The sequence below is a fragment of the Octopus bimaculoides genome, chromosome 9, assembly GCF_046866305.1.
Source record: "Octopus bimaculoides isolate indiv1 chromosome 9, ASM4686630v1, whole genome shotgun sequence".
NCBI lineage: Eukaryota > Metazoa > Mollusca > Cephalopoda > Octopoda > Octopodidae > Octopus > Octopus bimaculoides.
In genome coordinates this window covers 41,871,337-41,885,365 of record NC_142936.1, presented here as the reverse complement: position 1 = coordinate 41,885,365, position 14,029 = coordinate 41,871,337, and the positions used below count along the sequence as shown (strand labels likewise).

The 14,029-nt window shown below is 30.0% G+C and overlaps 1 protein-coding gene across 2 annotated transcripts in view; it reads left to right on the top strand.

The window, feature by feature from the left end:
- Positions 1 to 13,680, top strand: part of LOC149134066 (uncharacterized) — a 30,107-nt gene extending 16,427 nt beyond the window's left edge. Inside the window, exon 5 of one of the 2 annotated variants that reach the window (XM_089357457.1) lies at positions 561 to 13,680. In XM_089357457.1, the coding sequence (XP_089213583.1) occupies positions 561 to 731 (171 nt within the window). In that variant the 3' untranslated portion in view covers positions 732 to 13,680. The remainder of the gene's footprint in view (positions 1 to 560) is intronic. The other variant, XM_089357458.1, reaches the window with a different exon arrangement.
- Positions 13,681 to 14,029: the final 349 nt, after the last annotated feature.

Here is a 14,029-nt window from a genome sequence, read left to right as displayed (position 1 = left end):
ATATGTATGCATATACATTATATATATATGTATGCATATACATTATATATATATATATATATATATATATGTATACATATACATTATATATATATATGTATGCATATACATTATATATATATATATATATATATATATGTATACATATACATTATATATATATATATATATGTATGCATATACATTATATATATATATATATATATATATATATATATATGTATGCATATACATTATATATATATATATATATATATATATATATATATGTATGCATATACATTATATATATATATATATATATATATATGTATACATATACATTATATATATATATATATGTATATATATATATATATATATATATATATATATGTATACATATACATTATATATAGATATATATGTATACATATACATTATATATATATATATATGTATACATATACATTATATATATATATATATGTATACATATATATTATATATATATATATATATATATATATATATATATATGCACACTCACATACACGCTTTTTTTTCTTGTTTATTTTCAGGAAGACCTTTTAGAAGAACTGAAGGAGAAGACAGCAGAAGCTAGTCAACAGAAAGCTTTCTTAGACAACTTATTGTCTGCTGTTGTAAAGCATGCTCCTTGGCTTCTTGACGATGTCGATGCTGATTTAGAGAGTATAGCAATGATGTCTCATGGAGAGCAGTGGTGTTAGGGAATTTCGCTCTGATGTCCTTAACAATGACATCCTAATTATGTTCTTAGTTTTGTTTCTGTGACTTAATAACGTTTTTATAATTTTCTTTTATTAATTGGATATTTCTACCTGAGTGTAGGGAGGGAATATAAAACCTTAGGAGGAAGGGTGAAAAGTAATAATAATAATAATAATAATAATAATAATAATAATAATAATAATATTAATAATAATGATGTTACAAATGAAAATAAGAACGAAGGTTCAGTTCTTTGATTTATTTTTAATATCATATGTTTTAAAGTTTACAGTAAAATAATTGCTCTTATTTTTGTTTTACACATACTCATAAACACACACATGCATGCATACATACACAACACACTCACACACATACACTGACATACAGATACAGCAACATGCACTTGAATCTCATCACATCTCTCTAACCCTAAATCTTCAAACTGGATTCCTTTTTCATACTAATCTTAAATGACTATTTTTCAACAACATGGAACCTAGTTGTTTAGTCCCCGTGCAGTCATGATTTCACATTTAATCAAAAGCATTCCACCTATGGCTAGCCAGTTTTTTCATACCAAGGATAACACTGTCCATTTGTTTCTTCTTTTGGTTTCAAGATAATAAAGGTGGATTTCAAGGAAATTGCCAGCTATTTCTTGCAGTTCAGATTAAAACCTAATTCTCAAACCACTTAATTAAATATTTTCAGAAATATTTATCCAGTTTCTCAGATTCTCTGAGGTCCTTAACGAGAGTTACAGCAGAAGAACTTACCCAAGGTCCCATTATATATTTGCACTCTCTCACATGTATACTTGTATATACAAACTCATGCTAAATTATATACACACATATGAAACACAAACAAAATCTAAGTAGGTCGTTTCAAGGTCGATATTATTGTTTCAAATTTTCTAGCTAAAAGCAACTAAAATCTATAAAGAATATCTTTAGATTTTCATGTCTTACCACAGTGGAGTCTGGTTGTACTCAAGTTTTGGCATTAGTTACCAAAGTGTTTTAGGGTTAGTTATCACTGTATTTTAGTTTGAAGTATCTCAAAACTAATTAGTTCATAAGGTTTACATCACTTGACAGAATCTTTATGAAGTATTTTGAATTTCTAATGTGATCTCATCAAATACAGTTCATCTCTTCACAAGCTTTACTCATGGACAGTCAAAATAAATACTATATCTATGGCAGTTTCACAGTATTATTGCTGCTTTTAGTGTCCTAGCTACACACATTGTCATCTGGTACTTCCAGATAGGTGAACTTTTCCATTGAGATTTAAATATCAAAAGCATAGACACACTGCAATATTGCTAAGACTGAATTCAGAGTGTTGGTAGTTCTGTATTCTCTCAGCTCTGCTGTCTGAAACTCTTTGATTTTTATATATTATATTTATCCTTAGAATAAGACATCTATTCATTTATGCTTGCCACTGTTTGCCTAGCTGACAAACAAGCTCTACAGCAACACTCCATGGCTGAGTGATTTTGCAATATCAAATCCAGTCATCTATAAAATAAGCAGTATGACATCAAGCCAACACATTAGCTCTACTTGCTAAAATAACAGCTAATTCTTCCTCAAACCACAACCTATATATTGAAAAATGAAGGACATATGGGATAGTATAGTCCTTGATATACAAAAAAAAAATGAGATCATCATAGCTGGAATGCCTTCTTTCATAGACCTGTTCAGTCAGTACTAGCCTGGGGCTAAACGATGATTACAACAAAAACACCAAACACTATACAATTGTCTCTCAATTTAGAGAAACTGTCTTTCAGCTGTATGAATTGAGAAATAGGCATATTGTTGAGATTAATGCTTGGATTGTGAATAAAGTTATTCTTGATCAATTAACATTCAATCATTAAACTATAAAACTCATCTGCATTGCAGAACTGTTAAGCCAACAAACCTACTGGATTGGCAGAATTTTTTCCAGATCTTTACATTCTGAATTCAAATTCCACCACAGTCAGCTATGTATTTCAACATCCCAGGGTTCACAAAATAAAGTGTTAATCAAGTATCAAGGTCGATTTAATCAATTAACCCGCTTCCTCTAAAATTTCAGGTCTTGTGCTTATGTTAGAAACAATTATTATTATTATTATTATTATTATTATTATTATTATTATTATTATTATTACCTTTATGATGATGGATTGGCTGAATTGTTAGTGCATCAGGCGAAACACCTTGTGGTATTTATTCTGGCTCTCACATTCTGGGTTCAAATCCTGGTGAGGCCAACTTTACCTTTCATCTTTCCAACTTTGATAAAATAAAGTACCAGTCAAGTACTGAGTGAGAGTATTACATTCAACTAACCCCTGTTTACCAAATTTCAGTCCCTGTGCTTATATCATTACTTCTTGTAGTAGTAAGCAGAATATACCTGTTTACCAAAATTTTGTTTGGACTCTGGAAATAGGAATTTCAGTCTCTGTAGATAATTCCAGACAATGTCTTTTATGGCATTCACTTTCTCACTACAGTTTTCTCTCCACATATATGTGTATTATTTCATCCATTTCCTTTCCTAATTTCTCAGCCTGAACAATTAAACACAACTGCCACAGTTTCCAAGTTTTCTCATCTCTACCTTTCATATATTTCTAAACCTAGCTATTGGTACATTCTTAGTTTCTCTGGCTTTTTTATCTGGCAAGTTTTCTCATAGGACAGGTTACACCAGTGTTTCTTAATCAGGGCAGTTGATGTCAAGGGGTTGCAGTGGATTGAATGGGGTTGCTGGGTGTTTAAAGTGGGATTGTAATTTTCCTGAGAAATAAAATATTTAAGCCATGTACAAAATTTATGTTCTAAACATATTTAAAAAAAAAGAAAATCTTTGTTGGAATTACAATTCAAATAGAACATTGTTAGATCAGTGAGTAGAAATATGACTAATGGTGTGCCAAAGACTAATATGATTTTATTATATTAGTCTTCATCTTTAGTAATTTCCATAAAAACTTTTACACAGAGGAACATTAATCTATGCGAATAATTGAAAAGAGACACATGCTGGATGAGACAATATAAGGAAATATAGTGCAGAATTAGCTTATGTTTGATTAAAATATCATTTGTAAAATACTTTTCAGAGAAAAGGAGTACTGAGCTATAAACCACAGAGTTATATCTGTAATTTCTACGTACTTTTAATAATTAATCTATAAAAATTAAGTTTAACCTCCTGGCAGTGATAGATTTATGCATGTGCTGTACAAATCCTCAATTATTGAAGGTGCAGAGAATGATCAAAAGCTTTGCAGTTTATATTTATGTCACTTTACATTCTACATTCAAATTCCACCTCAAACACATCCCAATTCAACCCCCACCACAGTGCATTCTAATCTTAGCTTATTTCGTTGCTTATTTGCATGTTATTGCTTGTGTATAATTCTATTTATCAGTTTCTTTTTGATCTGTGACAACTGTTTGATATTTCAAGAAAATCTCATTTTGTTGTTTATTTATCCATACTATATTTTAAATGGTTGTTGTTTCCTTTCTGTGGTAGGGTACCAGAGGGGGTGAGTTTGTGAGGGTGAGGAAAAGAAGTAAAGGGTTAAAAAATCTCAGGTATTTAAAGGGATCTCATTATTATTACTTTCTTAACTTTCTTAAGCAAAATACTCTTTTGGGATATTTTAAAATTAAATTTTTATTTTGATGGAGAAAGAAAGCTGTGGATGGAGGTGGGAGTACAATTGTATGGGTCAACCTCAGTATATTACTGGTATATATTTCATTTCTCTATGATGGGAAAGAAAAAGATGAAAGTCTACTCCCAGCAAGATTTTGAGTCCAGAAACACGAAGCCCTCAACCAGATTACAATAAACTGATTCTCTACCTTCTGTACAATATTAACTGCTCTGTTAAGGAACGTGAGGCACAAGAGAAATAGGAATGAGAAGTTATGGCTTCATGCTGAGACAGTTTATTATTGAACTGCTTAATAAGGGGACAACTCATTACTGATCTGTTCCTCTATGTAAAAGAACAATTTAATATTGATCTGTATTCTTTGACAAACAGATCAATCATCTGTGGTGTGAAACTTTACTATCAAGAGATTTGATTTCCTCTACACCGACATCAAGGAACAATGTTGCACTGTTGTTATTATTGTTGTTGTTATTGTTGTTGTTATTATTATTATTATTATTATTAGGGTGGTAGGTAGCAGAACCATCAGAGTGTCAGACAAAATACTGTTAATGTTTTTTATATTATGAATTCAAATCCTGCTGAGATCAACTTTGCTTTTTCATCCTTTCAGGATCAATAAAATAAAGTACTACCCGAGTACTGGGGTTGATGTAATTGACTAATCTGTGCCCCCAGGCTTAGTGCTTTTTATTAGAAATAATTATCATCGTTATTTTGTAACTTAGGCACAAGGCTTGAAATTTTGGAGGAGAGTGTTTATCAATTAGATTGAAACCCCACCACCACCAAAAAAGAAAAAAAAAGGATGGAAAGCAAAACTGACTCTGGCAGGATTTGAACTCAGAATGTAAACAGTTGAAACTAATACTGCAAATCCTTTTTCCCTGATTTTTTTTTTTTTTTTTGCTAATCTACCACCCTTATTATCACCATCAAGACACTGTACTATACACTTCCTTTTTGGTAAGGATCTGGAATACCTTTTGTATTGCTCAGATTCTGTGGATTATCAAGAATATTTTTTTTGAGTGGTTTTCTGATGCCTCAATAATAACCAAAGTTTTTATGAATCCACAGAATTTTACAAATTACTGAAATGGACAGTAGTAGAACAATTGCAGAATATTGAAGCATTGTGGGATTCCTGAAACAACATCATATTATAATGTTCTAACCCTCCTCACCCAACAATCAAGGGGTCAAAATTGTATTAGTATCACCATATCTTAGATATTATCATATGTGATGTTATTTATTCAGTCTTATTACTATAGGGCAGTTCTTGGTAATGATATTACTGAAACCTGAAGATTTGGTTGGAGCAATGGAGAGTTATCTAAATCATTTGCCCACCTCACTCACTGAGAGGTTTTGTCAAAGGGCCAAAAATTAGTTGCCATAAACAATTTGAATGGTTTTGTGTTATATACATATGATATATAAATATATATTTAATCCATAACTGTGAGTCTGACAAAATATATTTTGTTCCATCAGAAGGCTTTATCAGGGATGAAACAAAATATATTATGTCAGACTCATGGTTATGGGTTGAATATCTTGGTTCTCAGATTTCTTGCTTTGAGTTCTTTATTCTAAGTGGGCTGACAATGTTCCATTGAACCTATCACTTCCACAAATATATACTATTTTATCAAAGCTGAAAAAAACTCAGCTTACATAACATGGTATTATAACTCTACCTTTAATTATATATATATATATATATATATATATATATATATATATATATATATATATATGTATTTGTTTATTTATAAATGTATGTGTATAAAAGTTTTACTGAATCAAGTGTGTAGTTGTGATAATTTAAAATTTTGTGTGATTATGTTAGTGTTTTCTTCATGTGCCCTAACTAATCAATTTCATGGTTGCCAAACTCTTCCACTTTGTTTTATTTTCTTTTTTTCTTATAATTGTAATATCATTTAAGTCTTTCACTGATATTGGTTTGATAATTATTTTCCTCTTTCTTACAAATAATGACTATATATAGATATGTTAATGTTTGTTTTTATGTGAGGCTATATATAAAAGCAGTTTAACATTAATCTGAAGAATATCTCAATACTTTTTAGTGAGAGATCCTTTCTGAGTCATATAGTCTCATAGGGCTGGCTAACTGGTTTCTGTGGCACATGTATTCCGCCCCAGTCTTGGACGGGATGCTGGCCCATCACTGGATTACTCATTTTTGCCTTTTGAGTGAGCTGGAGTAATGTAAAATGAAGTGTTTTGCTCAAGAACACAATAATTCAGGAATTGAAACCACAATCTTACAATCATGAACCAAACACCCTAACCACTAAGCTACTCACCTCCACACTTTTTAGTAGAGTACATATTGAGTTTTACAAGGAAAAGTTTGACAGTGACTTTGGAGTTCTTTACTGCAGCCTTGGGTAGATCCAAACCTTGTGAGGAAATTTTGGTTGATGGAAACTGCAGAAGCCTGTCAGATGGTTTATACCTGTAATTCAAAAATTCAGTATTGCCACACATTATATTATACTGATTCCACTTGAGAATTAGGTAAAGGATACAAGTGTCTATGGAATACGCAACTACTTTGTTTGCAATTTCATTGAGTAGTTCAACTGGTGTATCAAACAACTGTGGAAACTAGAGCAAACACCAAAATGACTTCTGACGTTCCAAGTTCAAACCCTTTTGAAATCCACTATGCATTTTATCTTTCTAGGAAAATTGGTAAAATGAAGTAGCAGTTAAGTACAAGTAAAGGGATGACAAAAGGAAGAACTAGTTAAGTACTGAGAGAGGATCGCTAAAATAAAGTACCAGTCAAGTAAGGGTATAAGGTTTATATAATAAAACACCAGTCATATACAAAAGTATGAGTTGATAAAATGAAGTACCAGTCAGATACAAGGGGTTTGATTAAGAGTGACTCTATCCATTCCCCAAACTTTGCCCAGTGCATGTCTCAGAAAACATTATTGTGTGACATGGTGATGTATTAAGATTGAGAAAATTTAAAGACTTATTTCCCAAGCTTTGAATACAAATATGGATTTTTATGAAGGATATTTGGATGTATATGAAGGATATATTGAGTTAGCAAAATAACTACATAGAAATAAAATTTTATTGCTTAATTCCAGTTGTTTAATTGTTTACAGCTATGAAATGAATCTAGATGGAAGTTTAATTATGAAGTATTGACAGCCATGATTTTTGAAGGCCATGAATTAAAAAAACAAAAACGTATTAATATAGTGATGTAATGTTAGGATTAAACCAATTCTTGAACATGTGTTCTAATTTAATAAAGTTTTTCATTGGTATCTTAAGTATTCTACATCTTAAAAATTAGGTGTTTTCCCCCATGCTTAAAAGCACCTCTGAGAAAGCAAATCTCTTCCTCAAATTGACTGAGACATAAACTGTTCATTTTAGTTTCTTTCTCTTTCATTATGGTATTATGCTCTACAAATGGGTTGGGTCACTCCCCTCACTCATTGTTATACATTATATACAACCATCAGCAACCATTATAGATGATATAGTGTCTATGTTTTTTTTTCTTAAATTTCATGTTATATCTGAATTATTTCTTGTTGTGATATTAACATTTTTTTGATTATGTCTGTTTACTGTGATACATTTATCATGTGATATTGTTACAAAGTTGTATCTCTCTTCAGACTGTATCCACTTTTAAATCATGTATATATATATGTGTGTGTTGGTGTATGTGTGTATATAAAAAAAAACACACACATATATATAAACTTACATATATAAAAACACACACACACACACATGTATATATATATATATATATAGTTTCATCATTCTAGTCATATTTCATAATATTCATTCTTTTTTATTCTGTGTACTATTATTCTTTGCTGTCTTTTAGCTACCAGAACTTATCAAGTTTATTCCGTATTCATCTAACACTGTCAAATACCCCATCCACTAAAAATTTTTAAAAAGTCTAAAAAGAAATCACTTTTAACCACTATAAACAATGTTCATACAGATACGAAAAAAAAAAAAAATGAAGCAAAAAAATTTCATAGATTCACAAATTATTAATCACACTTTATAATTCCAAAGTTTCAATCACTAATTACATTCAGTTCATAAGAATCAACTCTGGTAATCATTTCAATTAGTTAATTGTTATATCTAATTATTCACGTTTATCTTTCTCTATAACTAACTGTAAGTGAACTACTTTCATTTGCCAATCAACCATTGCTCTCAAGTTTGGGTCAAAGCTGACCAGTCAGAAGCAGTTTTGTGTAGAAATGGAACAATGAAAGCTAAACCAACAAAAAAATGACTTGTTTCAATTCAACACACGTTTCTTTTCTCCATTTGAAATTACAGCAGTAGCAGCAATAATAATGATGATGATGATAATAATAATGATGATGATAATAGATTATTTAAAGCTTGTGGATATCTAAGGTTACATATTGTAACCTGCAATCAACATAAATTCCACTTGGAATAAGAATAAGCCTGAGTCAAATTGCATAATGATGATGATGATAATAATAATAATAATGATAATTATTTTTTAGATTTGAAGCCTGATTATGATAACAGAATAATATGTTATCAATCTACTGAATCCTAAATATATTACTGGTACTTTATATACCATCCCAACTTTAAACAAAATTTGAATTCAGAATACTCAGAAAATATTGACTTGGACTCAATAAAAACCTTCAACAATAAATAAAAACAAAACTTTTCTCTTTTCAGACCGGTGCTGGCCAATTATAACAATAATAATATTGATAACAATAGTGGATTGTGTTTTGTTAAATATCAGTTTGAAAGTGCTTAAATTATTTTGTTTGCCTAGCTGAGTAGATTTTTTTCTAATGCTAACCAAAACCACAGCCAAACTCGGATGTCTCCAATAACCTACCTGCTGGTTTAATCCTTATAATATCAGCCCATCTGAGACCACTCCTGGTTATATGATAATGTGATCTAAATCAAAACTTTCTTTCATGCTAATTTGTTTAAAACATCATTTTCATAATGACAAGGTTATTTCACTAAATTCTTCAATATTTTCAAAATTAATTGAAGCAAAGGTGATGTATTTTGAATAGGAATACGATAACGAAGGGGTGAAAACTGTTGTTATCTTACCAGTTATTTAATTAATATTTTGCTGTTTTACACACTACTGTTTTAATTATCTACCATTAGCTGGCAGAATTATTAGCATGTTGGCTCGTCATATTCTGAGTCAAAATTCCACTGCAGTCAACTTTGCCTTTCATCCTTTCGTGATCAATAAAATAAGTACCAGTTGATCTCTGGGGGTTGATGTAACTGACTTGTCCCCCCTTCTAACATTGGTGGCCTTGTGCCAAAATTTGAAATCATTATTTTGAAAGACATATTTGGAAATGAGACACAACTAAGTGCTTTGCTTTCAATTTTGTGTGTATTTTTTTAGTTTGTGTTAGAAATTCCACATTTTAAAATAAGTGAATATGTTTTGATTCCCAAATCACAGGTTTAGTCTCCAGTACCTGTAGTATATAACTATTACAGCTATGTACCCCTAGACGTTCTGAGTTCAATCCCAGGCAAGCCACTAAGGTGAATCACAAGACACCTGAAGAAGGCTGGAATGTACACTGCTAAAACATAATGAAAACAACAATCAAGATAAGGACATCACCCCAATTAATGTAAACAGTGTACATAAATTCCCCATCTTAGAAATATAGAATTGTATTATTACAGCTATTCTGTAATCTAAACTTCTGATCCATCATTAAGGTTGAACTCCTGTGTTTCATTCAAACAAAGAGGGGGCTTGTTCACAACTGAAGTTTTGTTAACCTCGTTTTGTTTGGTTTTCTTGAAATGAAGTTCTCCTCAAGTTCCATTGAATTACTGAAGATGCTGGTACTTGAAAGGCATTTTTTTTTCTTTTGTAGTGGGTGGTCATTTGTTCATGTTAGGCATCTATGAGTAGCTCTACCTTGTAACATCTTGCTCAGCTATAGGTTTTGATTTTCTCCCAGTAAAATTAATAAAACAGTTCTTAAGTATCATTAAGTGTCCTTTTAAAATCTGAATAATTATTTAGACATTTATAATTTTTCCAAACATTATCATAGTCTTGCAGTTTACTTCTCTCTCTCACTCTCTCTTTTGATTTTTTTTGAAGTTTTAATTCATACCACATTAATGATATTTTTATTCTCAATTAATCTACTTTAATCAATAGGATGCAATCATTTGTTGTACAATTCTGTAATCTGAACCTCTGATCCTTTCCATGATGAAAATTTCTCTGACAGAAAAATAATTTTAAATACCATCCTTTTAAACAGAAGTCATCAGAGGAAGAAAAAAAAAATCAGTTAAACAGGTATTTGCGGGAGAGGAGGGGGAATTCTTTTTAGATTGTCAGTCTTTTGGCAATCGTTTTTGTTTTTTTTTGTTTTTCAATTCTTGCAGTTTATATCTCCTGCTGCCTTGGAAGTTTTGTTGAGGTTGGGGATTATACAGTTTTTTTTAAAAGGTAATAGATAATTGATGCCATCTAACTTGAAATGTGGGAGATTCTTGCCTATTTTAGAGGATGGACTAGAATTTCTTGATAGGCAGCCTTAATATATTCAGACACAATCTTGTTGTTGTTGTTATTATTATTAAACATTTTATAAATACCTACATGTATGTTGTGCTTAGGTGTAAAAAGAGTAAAACTTAATGATTTGCTTGTGGTCAAACATAACCCTGCTTGTTATTTTAGCATTTAATACTAGAACAATAAAACCTTTCTTTTTCCATTTCAAGAACAAAACAAAATAAAACTGAGAAAATTCAGACATATTAGTCATTGATAGAGGATTAATTGAAGAAAGTTTTGTTTATTGTCAGTATCAGTAAAGCAACTCATTTCATTCTATTTATTAAAGAAACCATTTTATTTTTACTTTTGTTGTCTGAGAATTAAATGTTTTGAATATATACAATCTTAGCATGATTGACTAGTTAAATACTGAGTTTTGTTTTCTGTTTCTAGGCTCAAGGATTTATTTGCAAGGGAGAAGGACTATAGTTGATTGACATAATACCAGTATATTACTGGTACTTAATTTAGCAGCAAAAGAAGGGATGAAAGGCAAAGTCAACCTCAGCAGAATTTGAATTCAGAAATTTAAGTCCTGAAACTCTACATTGTAATGCTTCAAATCTGACTTCTTTGTACCATCTCCACAATTTTTGAAATAATTATTAATAATAATTTGATCTGGTTGAATTTGTGTCCCTTCAACTGAATACAGTCTACTAAACAATTGCCATGTCTGAGCATGGTGACTGTTCTACTCCAGGCATTCTGTTGTGTCTCTGAGAAAGATAATTGGCCCTAGCTACGTATGTGGAAGACAGCTTTAAGTCGAACTGAAGTGTTAATCTGTGATAGAGACTCACATCCTATCCAAAGGGAAAATATTTGTCTCTCATCTATTTATCACTAAAAAAAAAAACTGAAAATCAAGTACCAACCTTATGAACCCTAGCTGCTGGGAGAAAGAAAAATAGAATTTACTACTTAAAAGTTTGCAAACTGAAAAATTTGGGGTGAAAAAGTAAAGACTCATTTCAATGTTAAAATCAAACATCAAATATGTTAAAGCAGCAACCTAAAATATCATTTTTGAAGCTTAAGTTTAATTATTGAAACTATTGATATTAGCTGTATCACAATACTGTATTGAGTTTGCTTTCTATTATAACCAACTAGGGAGTGTGAGAGACTTGACTAAATCTCTTGCTTGTATCTCTATGACTTAAACTTTTTGCTAAGACATGCATGATTATTATGAAGGGTTGAAATTGGAAATAGTTATGTTAAAGATTAACCTTCTCAAGTCCACAGTTGCTGGCAGCACTGTATAATGATATATAGTTTATTGAAACTGAATGTATATTTGGTTACTCAAGTTTCATGTCACTACAATCTTCAAGTGAGAACAGAAGTAAAAGACATGTAAAAATGTTCTCATATGAAGACTGCAGCGCCATGAAACTCAAGTCAAGATATAAACATTTAATATCAATAAACCATAACATGTATTAAGCACTCTTTATCATATATATCATACATATATATATACATACATATATACATACATATATATATATGTATATATATATATATATATATATATACACACACCCACACACAACTTTTTAAACAGAATTTTCTGTTATTAACAATTTGAACCTCTTAAGTTTAGAAGTGATGGCAATCTCTCATTAAGGCTCATGTGACATGTAAAACTATCTTAATAAAAAATCTTATTCTGTTAAGGCACAAAATAGAAGAAAAATTATGGAAAAACTGTTTATATATATATATATATATATGCATTTATATTTACACACACATACATATATGTACATGCATACATATATGCATGTACATGTGTGTATGTATATATATATATATACATTTGTATAAATATATATGTATGTATGTATATTTCATATTCATTTTGCAGTTTCTGCTGTTGGTTTCTCTGGACTTGAAAAAGTAAATGGAAAAGATTTTTCACAAAGAACAAAACAAAAAAAGAATGCAGATACCATTTTAAGAGGATTTTCATTTATTAATTATTTATTCCTCTCTGGTTCTTGGTACTGTTTGTTTTTATTTTTTAAGTTTAATTCTCAGACCACTCCTGGTTTTTCTCTCTGTCCTCCTCCCTCTACTATATTTACTGATTATCCAACTTCAGGTATTTCTCTCTTTCCCAAGCACCAGCTCAATTTTTTTTTTTGGCTTGGACAAAGAATAAATACTTCTCAACCATTTATTTATTTTGTTTGTTTAAATTATTGTTTTAATTTTAAAAAAAAAATTCAAATTATTTTTGTTTTCGATTATATATTTAAAAAAATTTTTTTTCATTTTAATTTTTTTTTTTACCAGAATATTATCTTTCCTTTCAATTTTTTTTTTTTTTTTTGCATTTAAATTATTTCTCAAAACTGGACTCTAAATAGTTTTAGAAGCTGGATCAGGGTAAATACTTATTATTTGTATGTTTGTTATATTATTCTTACAGCTGTTACTTTGTTTAACAATATTGTTATATTTCTGTACATACATGCATATATATATATATATATACATACATATATATATGCATGAAAGTAATAAAATGTTTATGCATATCTACTCAAAACACTTTATCAGTTTTCATTGTTTCAAGTTCAGTTGAATTTTTCATATTTCTTCAAAATGATTTTGTTTTTAACTTTTTACAGATTATTTTGTTGATTATGTGTTTCTCAAAAACACCATTTGCAATTAAGAATACAATGTCATCATCACCACCATCATCATTGTCATCATCATTGATGTTTTTATATCACTTTTGTTTTTTACCGTACTGGTAATGACTTGAATGAAACTTATCAAGGCAGTATTCAATGGCTGGATGTTCATCCCGTTGTCAATGCTTACAGTTTTTCAGATGAGATATTTTTATTCCTCTGCTTTTCACATATTGAGCTACAGGACATTGTGTGCAG